General features: G+C 34.9%; 1 protein-coding gene across 2 annotated transcripts in view; it reads left to right on the forward strand.

The window, feature by feature from the left end:
* SGCZ (sarcoglycan zeta) overlaps positions 1-9022 on the forward strand; it is a 208239-nt gene extending 199217 nt beyond the window's left edge. For both annotated transcript variants that reach the window (XM_037055070.1, XM_037055071.1), the window contains 2 exons: positions 2140-2263; positions 8375-9022. In XM_037055070.1, coding sequence (XP_036910965.1) covers positions 2140-2263; positions 8375-8566 — 316 coding nt within the window. In that variant the 3' untranslated portion in view covers positions 8567-9022. The remainder of the gene's footprint in view (positions 1-2139; positions 2264-8374) is intronic.
* The last annotated feature ends 17332 nt before the right edge of the window (positions 9023-26354 follow it).

Raw genomic sequence — 26354 nt, forward strand, 5'->3', positions numbered from 1 at the left:
TCAGATAATTCATTAGGGCCTGCTATTTCTCTGCACTGTGTTGAGAATTTACCAAAAACATGTTATATGATGCCTAAGTTCTACTTAAGTGTTTATTTAGTAATTTCATCTTGGGACTTTAAAAGAAGACCAAATTCTTTTCTTAGCATGTTGAGAATTCTGCTAAGACCTATCTATGCCTTTCCGTTTCAAATTTGAGAACGGCACAACACCATCAAAACAAAATCCTCTTGTCTCTTTTGCTATGTAAACTCCATACAAGCAGGAACACCTGGAAAAAACAAGCGGCATGATACAAATTCAACATCAGCTCCACTCTGCTGCACAGTCTCTGGGTTCTCAGGATGAAAAGTGGTCTGAAACTCAGTGCTGTGAATTTGATGCCATCCAAACTTAAACGATTACATTTTGTTTTATGGATAATGAACCAATGGAAACAGTAGTGGTCACAAATATACTTTGCAAGGTGGGGCAGATTTGGAGGTGTATCTGGGGCAATTCATTCCAAGTATACATTTTAACATTCAGATTTTGAAATCTGATACTGTGTCAAAGTATAAGAGTTATGAATGAAAAATTATGAGTGTTTTTTTCTTTTTAAGTTTTCAAATATTCTGCAAAAATGTGTGATTTTTGTTTTAAAACCAACAAAAGACAGTTTTCTTTAAAATATTTATATTCAAAAATGTATATGCCCTCACTCCCACCAGGGATTTTATGAAGATGTCAAAAAGTCACATAGAGATTAAAGTTTCAAAGTTGGCTTTGTGAGTGGGGGAAAAAAATGATTTGAGTGTGCCCAAATCACGATTTTCCTAAATGCTGGCTCGAGTCCTTCAATATCACCTTCAACCTCATTACTAAGAATGCTGATCAAACTGTTTAATGTGGTTCTCACTGCAAAACAGCTTTGGGTCTATCGCCCCTGCATGATGGTGAATGTGACCCTGAGGGGACTCCTGTCCTGAATTCCTGTGGCCGAGGGGAGCACTGGCCATTGCAGTCCCAGAGCACTTACCCAAAAAGACCAATCCAGGGATAAAACTTCTCACACGAGTGCTCTTTACTGCTGTATATCATTGTCTTTGTTCTGCCTTCTTTGGTTCTACTCTCTAGTTTTATATTTGAAGATCATTTTCAACTGTCTCCCAGCTCCCTTTTTTTTTGCAGACACAACTGTCTTAAACACTGTTTTACTCGAAATGTATGTCGTTAACCTTTAATCACACTTGTACTGAGGTATCAGCCTTCATTTAATTTTTCTCCCTCAGACTAATGTCATTTATTCTGTGGACGTTTTCCTCAAGGAGTAGAGGTCAATTGATGGAGGAAATGTCTTCTTTCTTCATTTTAATTGATTTCTAGAAGCTTGAAGAGCACTTTGAACATTTTCAAGCTTACAGAATTTTTACTCTGCGTGCTCGACAGTTCACAGATTTCATGATTTTCATCATAAGACAGTTCACAGATTTCATGATTTTCATCATAAGACAGTTCACAGATTTCATGATTTTCATCGAGGCTCTCCCATCTTCATAAGACAGGGACTCTTTTTTTAAAATATTTTATTTATTTTCAGAGAGAAGGGAAGGGAAGGAGAGAGGGAGAGAAATATCAATGTGTGGTTGCCTCTCATATGTCCCCCACTGGGAACTGGCCTGCAACCCAGGCATGTGCCCTGACTGGGAATCGAACCTCGATCCTTTGCTTCACAGGCCTGTGCTCAATCCACTGAGCTACACCAGCCAGGGCAACAGAGACTCTTTATTGATGCTTACTCACGTGCTCAGTCTGGAAGCTTATTTTTTAAAACTCCATCATTACTATGAAAATGTATAAAAGCTTTAAACAAGTAAATTTATGATGAGCTACTTTTCGTGTGCATTGTGAAGGGGAACAACACAAGAAACTTAGTAAATCATTATATAAGTAAGAGTTAATAATTGTTGCCAACAAATAGTTTTATATAAAGAGCAAACAAATAATAATCAAATGTCATTTTAAACATCATTTTGCCCCCCCCTTTTTTTAAATGCCAAAGATTTTTATTTATTCCCACCTGCTTCTTTGTTTTTAACTGACTGATTTTATCTTTTACTTCATTGTAATTTGTTACAGATTGTTTTGGTTTTCTTTTAGGCTGGAGTCACCAACCAGGTCCTTGATAATGGAAGCTCCTCGAGGGGTCCAGGTGCGAGCCGCTGCAGGAGACTTCAAGGCCACCTGCAGGAAGGAGCTCCACCTGCAGTCCACAGAGGGGGAGGTGAGTTCCCAGGGTAGACGGTGGCTCTTTACTGGTAAGAATCCATCCTCTCAAAGTATATATGCACATGGTTCCAAGTGAGACATGGAGAACTGCTTCGTAAGAGAACTTAAATGTGAATGAACCTATTACTATTTCTTCTTTAATATGAAAATTAGTAAGCCGAATGTTATTTACTTAAGTCAAAGCTCTATTTATTTTCTACTGAAAGATATTCACTGATGAGTGGGGCAGTTTAATAAATAGCAAGATAATATCAAGAATAAATTAATCTTTGTTTTTAATTCTATATCATTCTTCAAAACATTCTTCCAAAAGTTACCTTGGATGTTTGTTTCTACAAAAATAGTGCCTACATTTTTAAAAGAAACAAAAGGTTCTTTTACTTTTTAGCCCTATTGTTATTTCCTGGATAAGAGTTTTCTTCCATTCACTTTATTTCCCTCAAGAATCTCCCTTAAGTCTGCTGTCCCTCCTTTAAAAATCGAGGATCTTTTGTCTTTGGTCATCCTCTCTTGTATGCTAACGCATGCAAGATACACATTTATGTCATTTCCTTTTCTTGCTGTATACATTGTGATTGTTGTGTCTGTAGAGTCAGTTTTTTGTCCATTCTGAAAATTATTTAGTAGATGTCTTCATGCATTTCCTCCCCCCCCCGCCCCCGCACTTTGTCTGTGGCCTTTTTCTAGAAGTCTGTAGGAACGCTATACCACTCACCGGCCTCCAGATCCCTTCACTTCTCCTTACTGTCTATTTCCTTGTCTCCCTGTGCCTCGCCCTCTTTATTGATCCTGATCTACATGCTCAGAGTCCTCTTCAGTATCCACTTTCATAATTAACACCCACATTGAGCTTTTAGTTTTTGTAATTATGTTGTTCATTTTCAGGATTTTCCTCTGTTGCTTTTTCAAATCTGCCTGGTCATCTTGGTAGTTGCTCTGTTTTTTGGTTTTTTTTTGCTCATTTGTTTTTAATTCTACCTTAATTATTTCAAAGCCTTATGCATAATGCATATTCTATTTTGTATAACTTTATTTTAATTCTTAAAGTCCTTGAAGTTCTAATGTGTTGTTTTGCTATTTGTACCAATTAATTCCTTCAGTATTTTCTTCTCTTATGTGCTTATTTATTTTTTTATGATGAGCTTACAAAGTTTAAATTCATAAAAAAGAATGGAAAGCTAGTTTAAGAAATATTCTGGAGCATTTTATTCCTCTTCAGATGTAATGATGAGAGCATAAACTAATACAATGAAAGGGAGACATTTTTTTTTACTTTTTTGCCGTTATCTCAGCTGTTGATTCAAGATAAATCTTAATTACATACTTTGATTATTTTTATAAACAAAGTCATGCTCAGGACCCCATTAGCATCTCATTGGAGATTAAAACATATACGATCTATAAATATGCTTTAGACTATTTAAAATATACACCCATATTACCTTTTAGGGTTCCTTTGCACTACTGTTACAGACCACATGTAATAATTTACCTTCCACATCAAGGCAAGATACTTTCTAAATATTTTACATCCTTTTTTACAAGTTGCTTTTATCATGGTGATGAGTTCATTCAAATTATTCATAGTGAATCATCCCATAATAAATATTGGTGCTTATTAATCTCTGTTCTGCTCCTACTTATGCACCACTTTACTGATGCTCTTTTACTCAGAGTATCAGCAGATTCCTTGGATTCAATTAGGGGTTGTCCTTTAATTGTGAAATGAGGATTATGCTATAAATAAACCATAACCAGAGGCTTTCAGCTATGGTCCTTTTTATACTAATAAAAAAAATATATAGAACAGCACAACATTTTATATTAGCATAAACAACATGTAATTTTCCAGTGAAAAAAAATGAAATGACATAAAATCTTTCTCTTTGTTTCATGGTATGCCACAGAAAGGCAGATTGATCATTTACTAAACAATATAGAAAGATATCAGAATTACCTTTAGCTAGGTTTTAAACCAGTTAAAGTCAGAACGGGCATAGCACTGAGGTAACTGAAATAATGAACAAAATGTGTGAGAATGAAATTGCACACAAAATTCCGCACTGTAGAAGATTCGGTTATTTTTAACATAATGTGGCAAGGAATTTCAAATTCAGCTCTGAAAACCACACAAGTCATAATTTTAAGAAGAACACTAAAAGTGTTACAATAGTATATGCAAAGCAATAATCTAATAGCATATGCAAGATCACAGAGGAAGAAGAAAACAATTTTTATTTTGCAAAGTGATCAAGATTATTTCTTATAGTGATGGGTCTAATTTCAACAGGTAAGAATGGGATATATGAATTCTCACTGACAAGAAAACAATGGGCCGTGAGCTAAAACCTCAGAGGTGTAATTTTGAATGCCAGGAAGAGTTTCAAAACAAATGGATTATATGGCTTGTAGGACAATATAGAATAGAAATATCAATTTTAGAAACTGGAAAGTAAACAGAATCATAGTAACTGCTTCTGCAGATGGAAAGAGCTATGAGCAAGCCCGCCCACACTGCAGGAGCCTGGAGAAGCTGAGCAGTGTTGACTTGGAAAGAATCAGTATGTATCAGTCCTTTTTACCTCGTCACATTGTCTGTATTAAGCCAAGGAAATACCTTCTCTTTTTAATGGCCCTGTTCATTTTAATTCATCCATTAACATAATCTACCTCCCTTATGTGGTTGAGGCTACAGTTTCAATATCAGAAGTTGATGGAATTAAGTGTTGTCATAGAGCTAAATATTGTTAAAGTGCCCCTAAATGGGTAGGAGAGCCAGAGGACAGTGCTCTAGCTATGCTCTAGTGAGCCACATAGCATGAGGTTCAAGGCCAGTGCCTGTTGGTGAGGTGTCTACATCTGTGCTTGCTTTCACAGGCTGCCACCTGCTCGCCCTACCTGTATCAACACAACTACTCTCTACATTTATTCTCTCAGGCCACACCAATGGAAAGACAATTAGTTCCAAAGCATGAAACCCAGGGATGCGGCTTGGTGGCCGCAAGCCTCTGCAAACCACCAGGGCTAACCACCAACATTTATTTCGTGCTTACTAATAGTGAAGCATTCACAGTATCTTCAGTATCTTGTAGTCCTTTGGTCAATCCCATGCGAGACTCCTTATCCACATGTTCCTTTGCTTTCCACACCCCCCCTGTTTCTAATCGGTGTCCCGGGGTTTCTTGAGCAAAACACCAACACCTAACACTTAAAGAACTCGTCCTAAGTATGCAGACCTAAACCCCACAGCCCCAGACCGTGCCCAGGTAGTAATTTTGCAACGTAAGGGGGCCTGCTCTGCAAGCATGCCAACTCCTAAAAAGAAGTGAAGAAAGGGGCATGAACCCTGCAAGGCCAGTTTCTCTTTGCAACTCAAACCCTCATAGTCAGTAAGAGGAGACGTCCCTGCCCCCATGCCCCACCGGGGAGAAATGCACCGAAGAATCCAGAGTGTGTAACAGTCACTGATGTCCCTCAACATGGAAACAGAGTCGGAAGAAATGAGGCCCAGCATCTATGCCCCAAAACTGTCTTGTTTTCTTCTGCTGGTTTTGTGCATTTCTAGCTTTTAAGTTAGTAAAAAATATCTTCTTAAAATAATTAGAAGGCCTTTTACTTTTTTCTCTTTACTTTTCTCTCACTTAACCCAAGAGTAAAGATGCATTCTCTAACTTTGAATACTGTTGGTCAAGGTAATCATTCACTTATTTTATAATCTGTTCACTTGTTCAACAACTGTTTGTCTTAGGTGGACACCGTATGTGGAGGGCCAAACACTGTGGAGTTGTAAAACTATTTAGGTGTGATTCTACCTTCAACAAAAAAGAATAATATATAAGATATTGGTAACAATAAAGTGCTACAGGAGAACCAAATAAAGTCCTTCTCTCCTGGAGTGTCAGGGAAAGGTCTATGGAGGGTAAAGCTGATTAGAGGACTTGGGTGGAGGGTGACCTTTGTACCCAGAGTGGAGGGACATGTCCAAGGGGGAGGGGGAGCATTAGCTCACACAGCATGTACTGCCACAGTTTTGTGAATTGTCCTGTGACCATGAACCGAAGGCAGATTCTGCCCTGGTAGATCTTACTTTTATGTAAGAGAAGCACAATAAATGAACGAATACAATGAATGTTAGGAAGGAATGGCTGTAATAAAGAAGAGTGAATCTGTCAAGGAGAAATTAATGAATGGATTAGTGTTATGTTAGTAGGAGGAGTAGGAGTCCTCTTTTGAGAAGGTGACCGTATAGCAGACACTCAAACAAACATGCTCGCATCCAAGTTAATCTAAATTATGCATGACCATAGTGTACGAATCCTTGTACTGGCTCATTTGCACAGGCAATTAATGATTGTGTTTCAAAATTTTAAAAGTACAAAAGAGGCTAACAGTGGAAATCATGCTCCACTCCTATTCTCTAGCCACCTAGTTACTATCTACCCCCAATCACACTCATATATATGTGTATATGAATATATATATGTGTATGAATATATATGTATATGTGTATATGTATATATGTGTGTATATGTGTATACATATATATGTATATGAATATATATATGTATATGTGTATATATATATGCAGAGAAATATTTCAAGCTAAAGAAATAGGCACTAAAGACACCCCGAGGTGAGAGTTCTTTTGGTATAGTCAAGGACATGCAAGAGCTAGAGCGAGAAGAGTGATAGGTAATGATGTTAGAGAGATAGACCAGGTTTTGTAGGACTTGTCAGTCATGGAAAGGAATCGAGACTCATGTGAAGTGTAGTAGAGATTGTTTGGGAATTTTGAGTACTGGGGTGATGTGATTTGATTTGCATTTCTTAAAAGTGTACTCTAGTACTATGTAAAATAGACTATAGGAGAATAATAATGGCAGCTGGGTGGTCCAGTTAAGCAGCTATTTCAAGAGTCCTAGTAAACAATGAATAAAACTTGGATGAGGATAAATATATAGAAAATGGTGCATTCTCTGATTCTCCTGTCAATTTAAGGATGTCTTTAGGCAGTAATTTACTACATAACAATATAATAAAGGAAAGACTAGAGGGAGGTTTTTATTTTTGTGTTTGTAGTTGATTTTTTTGTTTTTCATTTGGTTTCTGTTTTGTCATTCAAGTCCACAATCCACTTTGTCTTTCTTTCAATCTTTCCCCACGCGTGTCAAAACCATGTGATCACTGTCTCTAACAGTGTTAAGGCCATGATTTGGAATAAGTGAAGTAATCTTGCAAATTAGAAGATACAGCAAAGTAAATGCTGAGTACAAGTAATGTTTTATGGAGACTTCGAATCTGATTATATCAACTATGTGTTGTTAATCCTTCAGATTACCTACTCAGTACAGCTTTTTTTTTTTAAGATTTTATTTATTTATTTATCTTTAGAGGGGAAGGGAAGGAGAGAAGGAGAGAAATATCAATGTGTGGTTGCCTCTCGTGAGTTTCCTGCGGGGAACTGGCCTGCAACCCAGGCTTGTGCCCTGACTGGGAATCGAACCACAGTTGTTTGGTTCACAGGCCCGAGCTCAATTCACTGAGCTATACCAGCCAGGGCCTCAGTACATCTTTTAGACAATCTGTCAACATGATTTTGTGAGTATTTTTAAAAACTAGGCTAGAAATTAATTTTTTAAATTAATTTCCCATCCAGTAATGGCATTTCCATGAAGTCCCTCCCCTCCCCACAAAAGCACATTATTACAGGTATGCGGAAGCTTCATTTGGGGGTCCATGACTATAGAAACTTTGCAGTTCTTTGTATATTCTTTAAACTAGGCATAATTGAGAAGTTAAAATGAGATGCTCTGTGAAAATCATGAATTTTCTGTGGTATTTGAATAACTGGGTTGGCTTCTCAAGCAGATTGTACAATATTGCTTTTTCAGATCAAGGACTTTCCACAGATTCACCATGTCTCAAAGGAGAAGAGAGCTGTAGAGCTTTGGGGCTGTAGCGTAGGAGTATAATTTGTTTGTTCAACAAAGCATGGCAGCTAAACCAATAGAATTATTGGTTCTGTAGTCTTTCTTATTAGGCCATGCTGTAAAGCTTTGAGGAATGGAGAATGCTAAAATGAATGAAAATGCCATTTTCCCCCTAGATATTTTTGAATGCGGACACAATTCGGCTGGGAAATCTGCCGACCGGCTCTTTCTCATCTTCACCGAGCTCTTCAAACGCCCGACAGACGGTGTACGAGTTGTGTGTGTGCCCCAACGGCAAACTCTACCTTTCTCCAGCGGGGGTGGGTTCCACCTGTCAGTCCAGTAGCAACATCTGCCTGTGGAGCTGAAGGGACTGATTCCTCCTCACACCACAATAGCCTTTGTTCCTGTCTGTCTGCTTCACAGTTCTGCTCGGTTTCCCTTGTGATCAGTCCAGAACTTCTTCAAATGGTCCACAGAGCGACTTCTTCCAGCGGAAGCAGGGATTTGCCTCCACCTTCTCTTGCAATTTACTGTACTGCTTGCTCAACACAGAGAGTGTGGGTGTCAGAACCGTGTCTCATCTTCAGCAGGAAAACTGGATCAGAACTTTCGCTCAAAAGGGAGAATAACATAGGTGCCTTTGCTACATGAAGTGAAGCACACAGTTTTAGATTTTTGCAGGACCTGGATATGAACTGCACATATATCCATTGCATAGATGATATTCCCAGTATCCAATGGCAAGATGAAATGCTTAATTAACCCTGTAAGAAAACTAATACTACAGTCTGAAAGCACAATTTTTCCACTCATCTTTTTGGATATAAACGTTTTTTTCCCCGAATTTTAAAATCTTAAGGCATTATGTAATGCTTGCTTTACTAAAAATTTAAATTCAATACATGATTTTTAACAAAACAAAACAAAACAAGATAGAATCCCACTCTGAATTTTATTTGTTTCTTTAAAATCCATGTGTTGTTACTCTTTGTCTACTAAGTCTAGGATTTTGTACATTAGGAGATTTTGAAAGCACTCAGCAATATAATCTTCACAGAATTAACAAAATGCCATTATACTGTCATTTGTCAGATCTGAATGGCCTTATATAGTATTTACTTGGCTATTGCATGTGACGTGTTTACTTTTAACAAAACATCTGATTTACTGCGATATAAGATAGGATTAAGAGCGGAATACAGGTGGTGTGGAATCCACATGCTATTTTTGACTCCTAGGTTCTAATAGTGCAATATCAGTTTGCTTCATTCACTTTATACTTGACTCTGACTGCTAAAATTCAAGCATCCTCTCAATAAATAAGTACTAGTGTGATGCATTAATGCTGAGAATGGATTCACTTTCCATTGGAATATCAGCTTCAGAATTATATCAATGTATTTTTATTGGAGATTAAACTTTAGGGACAGTAGAAATTAAATTCAAAATTCCTGCTCAAAGTAAAAAAAAAAAAAATACAAGTGTTAACAAATGTTGAAAATGTGTTTACTCCATTAGATTCATATTTTAAGGAATTTATTTTCTTTTAGCTCTCAGTATTTAGTTACTTTTCTCAGACTGTTAAGCTACCCAACTACCAGAAATCCAGTTTTTTCCATTTTCCGCTGCTTATTTTTGTAAATTAACTTCTAATAAATAATCCAGAATACTATAGACATGTTTATCACAGCACTCCTTAACTCAATTTTTTTTTTGAAATTTACAGAATCCAAGAATGTAAAATTGTATTAAGCATTTTCTATTATGGGAAAATGACTTGATTACCATAAGGTAAGTCCTTCATTGTCACACGTTAGTCAACCTTGCCCAGCCCTCCAGTGCACACCGATACAGGCGCCTGGAGGATTCATTCTGGGGTCCATGACTATGGACACTTTGGAGTTCAGGCCTCTGCAGCACAGAGGGAAGTGAGAGATTGGAACCTGTTCAAGCTATTTGGGTAGCAGAAGCAGAAAAACTGGGTAATGTCAGTGACAGAGTGAACCATTTGGCCAGAATTGTTTTGTTTGGGTAATCCATCATATCAAACAATTAAAAAAGCCCCATTTCATTAAATGTGTTCTATACTTAGCAGAAAATTCAGAAAGCTAGTGCAGTTTTATTACTTTTAATATAGCACTTGACTTGTGTTTGGGCTTATTACATAAAACGTTGGATCAATATTGGAGCAAAAACTAAGATATGCAATTGCTTGAAAGTCATCTCATAACACAAGAGTTCAATTTATTTAAGTTAAAATGTTAGAATTTAACCTGAGAAATTCTTGCACTATTTTTTGCAAAATACTAATAGAAAGTACAACACAAGAAATTTTGAGAAATTACGTATGCTAATTGCTCTTGTGGACGTTTTAGGGAAACACTAATTTGAATCATAATTAAAATTCAAAACATCTCTAAATTTAAAACATTAGAAAGTTTCTTAATCAAATGAGAACTTTTTTTTTCTGATTAGTGATTAGCTGTGTTTCTAACCTCAGCTCCGTCTTCTACTAATCAGTGAGCTCATTTACACAGTCTGGGAATACCTCCAAGCTTCAGTTTACTCTACTTCGCAACAAAAGTATTCAACCAAATGTCTCTTGAGACCCCTTTCAGCTCTAACATATTCTAATTCCAAAAGCAAATATTGTAAGAGGTGGAAGGGGCCACTGAAAATTTAAATTATGTGGCACAAGAGGAGAAAAGATGAAAAGAGTGAAGAGACAAAAACGTATAAAAACCAAGTCTAGTGAGGGCTGTCAAATTTTTAATTCAAATATATTCTGAAATGTCTTAGAAATATTTAAAAAGAAATATATGTTAAGAGATTGAGACTGTATCTAAATGATGTAAAAATAGCTGTTGAATTAAGTTAAAAAAATTGTGATACAGATGGCTTTCCTATCCAACACTAAATAATTGGTTTAAATTTTTCAACTCTGCTTTGGATTCCTTAGCATCTAAGTACGGCCTTGAAGGTCAAGTTTCTATTGAAGACATAGACGATTGCTCTTAAAAATCTTTAAATTTCTTATAAAAGTTTAGGTTCTTTCTTAATACAGGTAGATTCATTGCAGACTACCCCAGCAGACTCATTATCTGTTTTAACAGTGCCATTTTTACATCACAACATGTACAAATATAATGCAGTTTGTGTAGATGCAAATTTCATATTTCCTAAATCAAACTAAAAAAAAATGATTCTTTAAGTGAGCCCAAAATTTTGCATTCATTTTAGCTGGAGAAGCAGGAATGGGAAGGGGAAAATGCAGGCAGGCAAGATAGGAGGATGGAAGAGAATTAACTCTTCTTAGCATTCAAATCCGTAGGTAGAAAGGAATGAACAGATGCATTTGCGTTCAGTTGATGGTTTTAAAAGGAGAGAAGCAAAAATGGCAAATACTGTATTCATTCAGAATATTTCAGTAAGGTACTTGTAAAAAATACACACTTCCAAAGTTCATTTTTTCCCTCAGTGTCTCTAAAATTTCTGACTACCCTGTACTTCTTTGTCCTATTTATTTTCTTGTTTTATTATGAACCATGAACTTTATAATCTGGTACAAAATTATATAACAAAGGATTTAAGATAATGCTTCAAATTTTACATTAACCAGAAAATGCTTTAGATTTTACATTAACCACAAAATCTTAGACTTTAGTAGCCCAAATCTCTGAAAATTGAGCCTGGAGTCCTAAATTACTGCCACCCCTACCTACTCGTGTGACCTGAAGAATTATAGTTAAGTATCTTGGACAGAGCTTACTTATCTCTGAGAGGTATATGTCAAATTAGAAGATTTTTTGGTTACTTTCATTTCTAAATTTCACTGGTTCCCGTAAGACTCAGCAGTCTTGAGTTTGGTAGCCCAGTCTGAGCTAGCATTGTTAATCTCCTGCTATATCTTAACATGTTGCTTATAAATGTTGGAATGAAAATTTTTCCAGCCTGCCATACCCTACTCCTTTTTCTATATTCTCTTTCTGGCTGTTTCCATTTGAACATAAATGTCCCTTTTAGAAAATAATACTTTGTTGGCAGGCTTCAGTAATTTGATTTGCATTAAAAAGGAAAAGAATGTATCTGGATATTATTACAAAATGACTACTTAAGAAATTAATAGAAATATTTACTAAATATTAATACTCTGTTGATTGTTCTATTATTATTTATTCCATCGAATGAAAAAGCATTAGTTATTTAAAGAAAAGGTAACTGGGTTACAAAGGTCAATGGCTGAATTTTTTGTAATATGTGATGCCACTCAAAACTTCTTTGTATTCTAGCATTGGAAATACTCAATTGGATAGTGCCTCGTTTTATAAAGCTGTCATTTGACACAATAAAACTCCTAATAAATTATGCTGTTGCTAAAATAATACCTCTGTATGAGGCAGCATCGGTAAATGGCTTGAGAGGGTTTAATGCATTTAAGTGACTAAATGTTACAGCAGATCATGCCAATATCAAAATAGTAAATATTGCAGTTGAAGGTACTTAATGGCCAGATTCTCTATATAGCCATCAAGCAAAATTCGCATTTGAGTTTCATGCTAGTGAGGTATTGTCATCTTATTCATCCAGTAGCTTTGGTCAGAGATACCTGGAGAAATTATTTTCTCTGTGTACTCTTGTATATTATAGTAATAAATATTGCAAAGCATCGTTATTACAAAGTAATATTGTATTTTTGTTCTTTTACAACAATCATAAGGTAATGAATGACCTTCTTGAGCACTGTTATTCCTATTATTCTATCGTGCAGTTCGTTAGCTGTGTAAATGTCAGAGACCAAAGACTGGGATTTCTATTACATTTAATGCTGCTGCTTCTACTAATTTATTCAAATGAATTAGGAAGGCTTATAATTATAACATGAAGTTGTAAACATCCTCCTTGCTATATTCTAAGCAGTAGATGATTAATTAATGCTTTTGTTGTAGAAGAAAATCTTTCTTAGTGTAGTCCACTTATTTTTTATACATCCATAATAAAACCTTTCATACCCACAAAATGAGTATGTAAAGATTGTATTCCCAGATGGGCCCAGGATGGATTTACTCAGCTGAGTTTACACTTTCATTGCTTGCTAAAAAACTCTTTGGGGAATATAATTAATTTCAAATACTTTTAGAACCACAGGGCTATTTTTTATGTGTTGAGTGAAGCAGTTCCAATCTTTGAGAAGTCGATGAAAAGCATTAAAGGAAATGAGGTATAATGAACTGTGATTCTTTTTGTGTTTTGCCGTCTTAATATCCCATTTGTTTGAATATTTGTAAATAAAAGCCAAACAGGGTTAATGAAATGCAAGGACATTCACTGACAATGGAGATGTGTCATTTTGAGTTTGAGCATCTCATTATTTATACAATTCTTTAAACCAGGTCCACTACTCATTTATTTTGTTTTGTAACTTTCATGTAAATGTTTTTCTTGTGTGTGTGTGTGTATATATATATATATATATATATGACAAATAGAACTATTTTCTTACACATACTATGCAATATGTTTGTAAAGTTGCAATATTACCAAAATTACAAAAGCTGTGCTTTTGTACTCGATCTTGCTTTATTTATGTAAAATCTTTTTCTATTTAAATGGACTATCAGTTCCATAAACTGTAGATAACATACCTATTCAAAAATCAGTCTATTGTATCTTTTGTTGAGTTTGGGGTGGTGTGGGTTATATTCCTTTTGGAGGAAAATGCAGCAAGGTTTGGCCGTTGGAATCTTTTTTTCCTCCGAAAATGAGACATTTGAAGCATGCAATGAGCTCATATAATTTAAGATCTCTCCTGTAATTCTTGTATTTTGTCCTAATTTTGGTGCTGCTGTGATACCATGATTAAATGTGATAGTCAAAACAAAGAGGATCAAAACTCACATGCTCTTATTTCATTTATTTTATTGAATAGTTTCTGGAGGAGGGAAATGAGTAATAGTAGTGAATAGAGACATTTTTCAATTATGTGCTTTAAATATCCATTCTATTAGGATATATACTTTAAAATCTAGTTTAATTTATAAATTTATCTTTGATAAAGATGCTTCTCTTGTGAAAATCTGGACATATGTTCCTTTCACACATACAACCAATGAAACTAAGAAATTCAACTTGATTGAAAAGTCATTTTGTGAGATGATTAGCTAATGGCTTAACTGTGATTTATTTCAGGGGTAACACTAGACAAATGCTGTTTGCTCAACACACCTCCACACCTATATATCATCACCCATAAATGCACATACCTGTTCAATGGTGAATTATTGGCATTGGCATATATGGTGGTGTTTTCTTCATTTCCTTGTCACTGTCAATAATCAAGAGCCAACACAGTCCAAGACTGTGACTTGTACTTCGTTACCTTTTGGAGACAGAATTCCCAGTCCAGTATTTTACACACTTTGAGAATAACATTATTCTTCAGAGTTTCCAAATAAACAATGGAATCCACTGGAAGCTTATTTTTTGTCACTATTACTGTTTTCTTTCTTTACTGCCCCAATACCAATATATACTAAACAAGATACTAGGGGGGGAAAACAAACAAAATCAGAATCATTTGTACTTCTTACAAAAGCTATCAAATGTTAGTTCTAAACACAAAAGAAATTAGTATATTTATTTTGAGATATCAGATATATATTATATATATAATATAAAATATATATTACACATTATGATTTAAATCTCAACAAAGTTTGGGGTGGTTCAAACAGACACACACATACTTATTCCCAGCAGGTCTTCAGACCTTCTACCAACCCTTGCAATGCCTGCTTTTTGGTGAAGTCCTTTCTCTTATTAAGCACAAGTATTAGAGAGTGGAGGTGGGGGTGGGTGTAAGCCAGGTAATTCCAATGCAACATTGTATTAGTGTTTTCAAAGCGTTGGCTAATCACTGGTAGAACAGAAAATGGCACTTACGTGATCAGATGTTGCTGTGGCTTCTTCTAATTATCGGGTAGATTACCCTCCTTTTGTCGCATGGCAAATTTTATAGAGAAGGCACATTTTCCTTACATTTTTATTTTCCTCAACAAGAAATAATACTTGCCATGAAAGTAAGATTGGTGGTAGTGGAAAATTTTTGCTTTATAGTATTCACTAGTGATTTGAAAACTCAAATATGCTTTGCAAGCAAAAATTATTCATACTCAAGAAAGGAATTACTTGAAAATATTGAAAATTTAAATTGTTGCCATGATTTTTTCATCAAAGAAGTACCATGGGTACTCAAAGGAGAAAGAGGAGAAAGACTTTGTAATGAAAGAAAGATTTAATTGAACCTTACAAGTGTATATTAAACTTTTTCTCAGAACCGGTCAATTCACTCATTTTATTCCAGTAGTGGATATCAATTCTGAAAATAAAATGATTATATTGGCTCTGTTCAGAAAGAATGCTTGGTATCTGATATGTTATAGTTAAACATAAGATTAAATTACTTTTGCGGATATGATTTTAGTTGCTCTGGTCAGGTTTTCTAGGTACTAATTATTTAATCTTACTATATCACCTGTTTCAACTTGTTTCCAGAAGTAATATTATATTTCTTACAGTTCAGAGTATTGTAAGCCAGAAAAAAATATTAGGATCACATTAAAGGAAGTTCCTAGAGGAGAAAGAAGGAACAAAAAGGTTTATCATTAAAGTAAAGCCAGTTAATATGTTGAATATTAAAGGTACAGGTACTTTTCCTGAAAGTTATATATGCAAAGGGAAATGGCATTGGCTACATTATTTGAGAAAAATAGTGTACTACTTCATAATATGTAAATATTTTATGTTAAAACTAAAATATTCATTGCTTAAACATGTATCTATGAATCAGTAAAAGGAAACAGTGCCTTAAAGTATAATTTTATTCAAAAATGCTTTTATCTATTAATTATAGAAGATAAGATGTTAGAATTGCTTAGTAAGTTGCAATATATGAAAATCTCAATTGATACATAATTATAAACCATTAAAATATGAATAATCTAACTCAAATGTCTAAAACATAAGCATTTGAGAATTTGCCAGGTATTTTTTCAAATACATAGTATGCTTTATATGTAATGCGTAGTTTCTTATTATACAGTTATTATGTTTTATGTAACAGTATCTATAGATGAATTTAGCAAGTAATATAGGAGAGCAATAATTTGAAAAATATTGTAGGTAAAATATCTCGGTAAAACCCTATAGCATTTAAACTTTAATAACATGAACTCGGTGTTTTCTTTTGTTTACAACTTGATAGGAGATTCTGAAGTAATTGGAACAACATGAAGAAAGTTACCTGTTGTTCTTAAAATTAATTAAAGAAATATAAAGCCAAAGAAAGACTTAGCCAAAAATCTAGAAAAATATTATACCCTTTTTATTGGATCAGTCTGATCACCCAATTAGATATTGCAGGTTATCATGAATTTATAACCAGCATTGGCAATCCACTATGTTTTGAGTAAATGGCCCATTATATGAAGTCCCTGTTTAAATGTAACCTGAAAGCCCAGAGACAAATAAACTTAGCAAGTCATAGCTTCAAAGAAAAACAATAATATAAAAATGTAAATTAGTTAATAATTAAAACTTCCAATCAAAATATTCAAAGGATTAATATAAATTTTCTTTTGCATTTTATTTTTTGATGTTTGTAAATTTTTTTTACTATGATCCATGATCTATTTTGAAGTATTACAGTTCCCCTAAGTAAAATGGATTTCATTTGTGAAAAGGGGTATCAGTACATTAGAAATCAAAAAATCAGATTCTAACCCCTGAGTGGCTTTGAATGCAATTTAATCATCTACATAAACCTAATCAAAGAAGTGGGTGAACTTTATTTTTGATTGCCCGTGGATTTCACCATGCAAGCCAACTCTGACCAGTTGGAAGGGCTGACCAATGTGAAATGGTGTACTGAGAATGATTGTGGAACTGCATTCAAGCTCCCCGGGAAGTGTGGCGTGCCATTAGTTACGGCAAAGGTTCTGATGCTTGACTAAATTCAATGCATCTAGTTTTAACTCAATGATGGCATCTAGTTTCCTGAATTATACAATAATGGGGTTAAATACAAAATATTTTGAAATCCATCAGGGCTACCTTGTTCTTTAAAATTTTTAGTGTTTAATTCCATTGTATCTAGAATTTACTTTTACTCTAATGTAGAAGTATAACATATAGAGCAATTTACTGAAAAGAAGAAATCAGGAATAAAGGTGGAAAGTCACGATCCATTATGAAGTTAAAAATACATGATGGAATTACCTGAGTTATGTAATTATCTGAGCTCTGGATAACAGTTTTACTTGATATCTGCTGGTAAATGAAGTAACATGGGGTTAACCATATATTGTTAATTCTGTACTGAATTAAGACAATTTATATTACTTATTAAATTATTATCTCAACTCTCTTTTGGATAAAATGTAATTAGTTCCTGTTTTATAAATAAGAAAGCTGTGTTTGGAAAGCTTCAGTAAATCAACTTACCGTGCTTTTTTTATTAGATTTTAATGAATTCATTTGCTCCTTTATTTAATAAATGGTAGCAAGCATCTCTGTATGTCAGCCATTATTCCACTATTCTTGTCACTCATAACAAACTGTGTTCACCCAAGTGGAGGCCCTGACTCTCGGGAGCTTCTGGACTGACTGGGGAGTGCAGACCACCCATCATGTAAAAATAAGCAAAAAAGATAATGTTGTAGTGTGAAAAGTTCTCTGAAGAAAACAAGAAATGAGATAGTAACAGGGTGAGTTTTCCTTGTGACAAACAGTTTAGAAAGAAAATCTTATAATTTCAAGTCACAAAAGCTTTGTTCAGTACATTTTCTGGTTTTGCACAGTCGGATGTACAAAAAAATATACACATTTCTTCTGAGAATTAACATATAAGTGTTACTTGAGAATTCATTTTGAGCTAAAGTCATTTTGTTAAGTGACCCAGGATAATTACCTGTTCATATTCTGATCATAATCACAAGGTTGAAAGATTTCCATTCCTGAGCATCAGGGAATAGAAATAAAACTAATTCAACTGTTTTCCCCACTTGATCTTTCTCTATTTTTGTTATTTATATTCAAAATGTTACTTCTCATTCAGCAAAGACATGATTGTATACATGGCATATGGTTGTATTCTACTTTTCATGCTCCTAAGAGTTGAAGTGAAATTGATCTAACTGGATCAATATAATTTTGTGATAGTAGCAAAAACTGTTACAAGTTTTTCCCAGTATAAAATAGTTCTTGGAATAAACTAGAGAAGATGATATACCAGGTAAATTAGAGCAGTATTTGAATGTGGTGGCTACTTTGCCTCAAATCTATGCTTCTTCTTAAATAGTTTAGCCACATATTTTTCAACTATAAGAAGCTGCAATAAAAATATAAAGAAAATTGCCATTTTAATATGCAAAATTGTATTAAACTGTTCTGCTAGGGCGGGGAAATATACTTAATTCACTCTGTGCAATGGCAAAGACTTGATCTGAGTTATAGGGAAATGGGTTTAGCTTTTGTCCTACTATGTCTTTAACTTCTGTAATGTGTGCAAATGGATAGTCGGAGTGCAAATGACTACTTACTTCAGAACAGTGATCAGTCATTGTAAAACACAGTCAGTGTTTAAAGATGGGAATACATTATAGGAACTATATTATATTTTGGACATTAAAGGGAAATGAATTACCAAGAAAATGTCAAGGATTAAAGGCACTTATTTTCACTAAAATGCATAATTTGCTTTTAACTCAAAGCCATTATTTGCAAATATGCCTTCTATGATGCTCTCAACAAATTGAATAATATCTAAGAGGCAGACGATACGCTTCCAAGTAATACCATTTCCACAGGCTTACTCTCTCATTCCACAGTGTCCAGATTAGTCTGGCTGTTCGTGACCTCAGAAAAGAATCATCTCAAAAAACAGCAAACAGAAAGAAAACTAGATGGCTGAGAGTTTAGTCATCCACTATTGGAACGAGTTGGCATTTCTGAATCTGAAGATGTATTTAAGCTAATAACAATCTGGTACCTAAAAGTTTGCCTTCAATTCTCTGTATTTTTCCCTCAAATACAGTTATCAAATTAATTAAGTTAAAATTGGGATGCTTTTCTTTACCCAGGGGATCCAACGCATTCTTAACCCACAGTTACTCTTTGCAAATACTAACAACCACAACAAAACAAAGCCACTCTCAAAAATAAAATATTGGATGTTCCTAAGTAATTTTGGTATAAATTTTAAGTAGAATTCCCTCAGTAATTGTTTAAGTATAGACAATTCAATTAGTTACATCTTACTTTTATCTTGCACAAATAAAGATATGCTCTATTTTCATTTGAAATTGGACCACTCATATGAACTCAAATATATGGTTTTTCACAGAAATTACTTCATGAGTATTCAAAAATATATAGGAAACTCTTGAGAATATAATTATGCTTATCCAAAGTTTACATGAGCTACCACACACCCTTAGATTCCTTTGGGAAATTTAGGAGCAGTGTGTTAACTCTTCATAAAAATCAATGAAAGTCTGTGAATTTCATGGTTACAAGCCTGGTTTGCAGGAAAACACATTGCCTATCTTAAATGTGTGCTGGAATCACACCATATGTTTTTTCTTGGTTGGTGTTTTTGTTTTCTTCTTAACCTCCTACTTAAAAACCTTACACATTTTTTAAGCATGATACATTGTAAATTTATCAACATACAGAGTATCTTTAACAAGCTGGAATTTTTGTATCTAAATAAAATCTTAATAGTTGTCATATATTTTGGATGAGAAAAGAATAAATTTTGACCACACAACTCCACTTTCTGAGACAATATAGTTTTTATCTGTGTAGTTAATGTCCCTATATAATTTTAAGGTGTATAAGCATATCTTCCAAAAATGTATAGTATAATTTTAAATGTCGCTGTAGTTCAGTTATTGTTAAATAAAATTTACATTATATTTACATTTATAAATAGTGTATTCCTTTTAGTAATATGTTTTATTGGGCTTATAGAAATATATACATGTAATATATTGTAAAATTTTAAAATGTACATTACACTGAAATTTTTTAAGTAAATGTAAATAAAACTGTTTAGTACAATTTATAGTCAAATGTGAAACTTTGTCTCTCACATTAGGTAGAAGGCTTTTGCCATTGTAATAATACCATTTGTTTTAGGAAGAAAAATATTGCCTGGGAAAATGGTGATAAAAAATCGTATTTTAAAGCATCAAAACATCTACCAAAGTGAATGCCAAATTGAAGTAACCACTCAGATGGTGCACTGGCCCTTTATGTCTTCTATGATAGTATGCATTTAATTTTTCATAAGAAAGAATGATCTGCAAATATGCATTTTCTTCAATTAATTTTTCTGTGAGGAACCAGCCTGCAGAAGAAGATAATATTTATTCACTTCTAACCAGACTGGGGTTTCTCTTAATGCAAATATATAGTACATTGAATCAGTGTTTCTAAATGTATGTTTCATTGAGCACTATTTCCACACAATATAAACAAGAGTGTGAAAAACATTATATGGACAAAAACCAAAATTGAACAATAACAAAAAAGACAGACAAGACTCTATAAGAAGAGTCATACAAATTTCTTCACTTGTTATAAAGCCTTTAACATGTATTGAACAACTTCAAGATGGAGATGGATTTTGCAGTGCCTTCCAGTTATTTAACCAGAGAAACGTTTCCTTACACAAAACATGGTACTGAAGACTCTGAGCAACCGCAGCTGCAGATTGTCAGCAGAGTATAATACTGCGGAGACGTAGCTTACATGAATCACTCACACTGTGCAAAAAAAAAAAAAAGAATGCTCTTAAGCTACCAGTCCAGAGCATACTCACAAAACTTCATATTTTTTAAATAAAAGACTTTCTTATTTACCCTAAGAATTTTCCATTTCTTTTACTTACCCTGCCAGTTTAAATTCTGATTCTCTCATCATACTGCCTTTTTGATAGTCACAGAGCCTTCTATGTCTGCTTGTAAATGTTTGACAGATGTTATGTATGACAAGTATATAAAATTATGTGTCACCTAAAAATTGTTTTAAAACTGGGTCATCATTTCCCTATTACAAGAGCTCAGGCTGCAACTGGGCTAAGGCTGTAGAACTGGAGACTCAGGAGAACTGTGACTTTTTTTATGTTTAGTAATAACATATAGAACCATGAAGGCTATCTTCCCATTGTTATTTCTTTCTCCTTTTTAAAAAGACTTTATTTAGCCCTGGCTGGTGTAGCTCAGTGGATTGAGCGTGGGCCTGTGAACCACAGGATCGCGGTTCGATTCCCAGTCAGGGCACATACCTGGATTGCAGGCCAGTCCTCAGCAGGGGACTCACGAGAGGCAACCATACATTGATGTTTCTCTCTCTCTCTCCTTCCCTTCCCCTCTAAAGATAAATAAATAAAGTCTTTTATTTTATCTTTTTAATTTTATTTATTTATCTTTAGAGGGGAAGGGAAGGAGAGAGGGAGAGAAATATCAATGTATGGTTGCCTCTCGTGCGTCCCCTGCTGGGAACTGGCCTGCAACCCAGGCATGTGCCCTGACTGGGAATTGAACTGAAGTTGTTTGGTTCGCAGGCCCTTGCTCAATCCACTGAGCGACACCAGCCAGGGCCCCATTGTTAATGCATACTATACTTTCTTTGTACATTTAAAAATTTTCCCAGAGCATCTTTTATTTTATTTTTTTAACTTAGATCTTGAAAGACTTCTGTTACAGATATATAAGAATAAAAATGCAGTCTTTGATAAAAATATTCTGTTAAAATGTAAATAAAGGTAAACCCAACTTTGAAGATAAGGAGAGCCAGTAGTCAGATGATCTGTTATCTCCTGATTCAAATCTCTATGCCTCTTTTCTTCATTATTTGTAAACATTAAAAACATAATCTTATTACTTATTACTAATGAATCAGAGTCTGATGCCCTTGTGGAAGGGTACATATATGTTTTGTTTTAAAACAAGTTCCTACATTTTTATTTTATATTTTTAAATATTTTTATTTATTTTACTTAGCAGAAAGGAGGGACAGAAAAAACATCAATGTGGTTGCCTTTCTTAAGGCCCCTCTTACGCCAGGGGACCTGCCCTGCAACCCAGACATGTGCCTTGACTAGGAATCGAACGGGTGAGCCTTTGGGTCGCAGGCCAGCACTCAATCCACTGGACCACACCAGTCAGGACCATTTCCTTTATTTTTAAAAACCATTCACTTACCTTATAATGACATCCAAGAAGCACTACTTCAAGCAAAAGATACGTAAAAGAAAACCACGATTTCAAATACTATGAAAAACCCAACACACTCGTAAAGCATTAAATAAATTTTTAATCTTCACTTTGGTGCTTGTGTATTGTTAGGAATATATACTCCCCCAGATTACATTTAGGAAGGAGGAAAATTCGATCCAATAATACATGCAGAAAAATTACTGGTGAAAGATTTAAAAGGACCAGCCTTCTGCATCCAATTGAAATAGCTGCAAATGGCCTTTCCGATTTCAGGGCTCTCCAAAGAATCTGCTAAGACCTTTGCTGTGACCACATGACAGCCATACCACACACTGTCCCACACCCTGCTTCCGTTATCACGCATGTTGAAAGCAATGCTAATAATCCACACATGCTCATCTTTCTATCAAACCTGCTTCCCAGGGAATTCAATTGGCAAGAATCAGCAGCCCTTTCCTGAAAACCAATCAAAAAGTAGACTAAGGAATTGGGGCAGGGAACAGAAGTGGGGTAATTGCAGGAATATCTGAAGTGTGAACAGTACTACAGTGTGTCTGCTTTCCTCTCCACAAGAGAAGGGAGAAGCATTGTTTTTTTCTAATATCCTTAAACCAAGCAAGAAGGACCCAAGATAAAGAACTTGGATAAAAAGATAAAATATAAAACAGGTTGGCAGCATTTACAATTGCCAAGATATGGAAACAGCCCAAGTGCCCATCAGTAGATGAATGGATAAAAATAAACTATGGGACATTTACACAATGGAATACTACGAGCCCATAAAAAAGGAAACTTTTACCCCTTGTAACATCATGGATGGACCTGGAGAACATTATGCCAAGCGAAGTAAGCCAGCCAGAGAAAGACAACTACCATATGATTTCACTCGTATGTGGAAGCTAATGAACAAACTGAACTAATAAGCAAAACAAAGACAGAGTCATAGATAGAGAGCAGGATAACAGTTAAGGGGTGAGGGATTAGGGGGTGGAGGGATTGGGCAAGAAGGAAAAAAGACTCATGGACATGGACAACCGTGTGGTGATTGTGGGAGAGGGGGATGTAAGGGAGTTAACTGATAATGCAAAAATTATAATGAATTCTTTTTGAAAGAGTTTAGGAAATTGTCTAAGCCTTCAAGAACAGCATAAGGGTAAAGCTCTCTTTCTGGCCCATGCCTGTTGGGAGCTATTCTGAACAGGAGAATGCGAAAAGAGAGTAAGAGTGATAGCCAGCTGTCACTTGCCCTCTGGTGAGTCAAAGGTAGGTGAATTCCATGGGCCACAAGGTAGATGTCAGATGTGGCTAAGTCAGTCATCTGGAAAAAGAACTCACCACAAAGGGCTTCCCGCTGGTGCAAGTAGGTGCTGGGAAAGAAATGTTATAACATTAAAGAAAGAAATGTAAAATCATAACTCATAAAATACATTTATCAAAGATTTTAGCTCATTTGCTAATGAGGGAATCCCACTTTTGTTAACAAGTATCCAAAGAACAATCAGGAATTTTAAAATTAATTTGCTTAATAGATGCACAACTGGCAACAATCCAAGGACAATAATCAGTTGTGTTGTGTTGGCATTTCTATGGACACGAATCATTTGCATTGCCATCAGTTTTCTATAACTTACAGTTGTAAAGTAGAGGAAAAAGTTACACTGATGAGTGATGTCTGTAGAAGGCCACTGATATCCTGACATCACCAAAAGACAAAAGCTGAGGGACATCTTCAAAGAGCAACAAAAGAGCACACAGTGCATGTAAATGGAAACAGTTCATGATGTGAAGGTCCCCAACCATCCCACAAATAACCCTAAATGAGCCATCATTTTGGATGTTTTGCCATGACAGAGAGCATTTGTCAATGAAACAAAGGCATGAAACAAACTGATTTTTTAAAAGTTTGTGTCTTCTTTACTTCCATTCATATCCCTCAGGACCTACTCCATCCCCTAACAAAACAGAGGTAACAAAGTGAATAAGGATGAGCAAAGAAAAGGCTGGCACAATATGATGGAAAATAAACTGATTCCACTGCTGGGATCATACTCTAAGAATCCTGAAATACCAGTCCAAAAGAACCTATGCACCCTAATGTTCATAGCAGCACAATTTACAATAGCCGAGTGCTGGAAGCAACCTAAGTGCCCATCAGTAAATGAATGGATCAAAAAACTATGGTACATTTACGGGATGGAATACTATGCAGGAGAAAGAAAGAAGGAGCTCCTACCTTTTGTGACAGCATGGATAGATTTGGAGAGCATTATGCTAAGTGAAACAATCCAGGTGGTGAAAGACAAATACCATATGATCTCACCTATAAGTGGGACCTAATCAAAACAAACAAGCAAGCAAAGTATAACCAAAGAATTGAAATTAAAACAAACTGACAGTAACCAAAGAGGAGGCGGGAGGGGATAATCAGGGGAAGGAAGAACAGTTTTCAGGAACATGTATACAGGACACATGGACAAAACCAAAGTGGGGTAGGGTCAAGTGTGGGAAGTGGGGATGGCTGTGGGGGTGGGGGGGTGGCGGGGAGTGGAGAAAAATGGAAACAACTGTACTTGAACAACAATTTAAAAGATATTTTAAAAAAGAAACAAATTCACGTACAGGAAACATACTGGTGGCTGGCTACCAGAGATGGGAGGAGTTGGAGGGCAGGTGAAATAGATGGCGACTAAGATTCCCAATATGCAAAGTCTTAAAAATACTCCTTCTATCTGGATTTCCACACAGGTTGCTGAAGAAATGACATTTATCTTCTCTTATAGCTAATTCCTACTTACTGTTGGAAGCTCAGTTCATATGATACTTCTTCTGAGAAATCTTCCTTGATCATAAAATTAGTCCTCCTCTTGTAGGTCCCATATACCAATATGCATATTTTTATAACACATATCATTCCTCCAGTTACTAGGGTTTTTTTGTTTCAGTTCACAAAGACTGAGATGTCTTACTCATTTCTGTCTCTTTATAGTGCCTGGAAGAGTTCCTGATACGTAGTGGCCATTCAATAAATATCTTTTGAATAAATAAATGTATAGAGAAAAGTGACATTAGACCCATTCCCTTCATGCAATTTATACTAGTTTTATATTTTAAAAATAATTACATTTAATCTAAGTCTGCTAATACTTGCAGCTGCTGCTTTATCTTTTTAAGAAGAAGTGTGTGGGTTAAAGGTGGTAGCTGAGATATTAAATTAGTATAACTTGGGTTTGCTCAATTGTGACATGCTATATCATAAAAAAGAAAAGTTCATATAAAGGTAAGAACATTTATCCACGAATATACATTATTTTATTTATAAATAGTCTTACAATATCTGAAAATTAAACATATCTTAATATCACATTTCTTTCATATTCACATAAGAAAACATAAAAAGCAAGCTGGAAAAGGATAGTGATCAAATAGATAAAAATATAAGGACCAAGACAAGAAAACCAAAGTTCAATATATTGTAAACACACTGCAGTTAATATTATCACTGTTGTACTTTATTCTTCTCAAATATTGAAATTTAAGTATAATTTATATTTATCAAATGCCAGTACCGAGTATAAATTCTGGCAGGAAATACATTAATTTTTTTATTCAAAGACAAGACATGTTTACGGATACAGAAAATCAGGAGTATGAGCTTGCTAAACAGGGATCATTAGTGAGGTGTGCCAATAATCCTGTTGTTTGCCTTTGAAATAGTCATAAAAAGCAGCTACTCATCCAAGGAAAATACAGCCATCATAAAGTACATCAACCATGTCTTCAACCTTTTTTCCATTAAAAAGGTACAGTATCTTTTGGTGTTAGGAAATGCCAATGTGAAATATGTCAGGTAATTTATGCTGTTTGGTGCATTTTA

Source organism: Sturnira hondurensis, unplaced genomic scaffold (genome assembly GCF_014824575.4).
Source record: "Sturnira hondurensis isolate 20B ecotype Veracruz unplaced genomic scaffold, ASM1482457v3 Scaffold0008640, whole genome shotgun sequence".
NCBI classification, from domain to species: Eukaryota; Metazoa; Chordata; class Mammalia; order Chiroptera; family Phyllostomidae; genus Sturnira; species Sturnira hondurensis.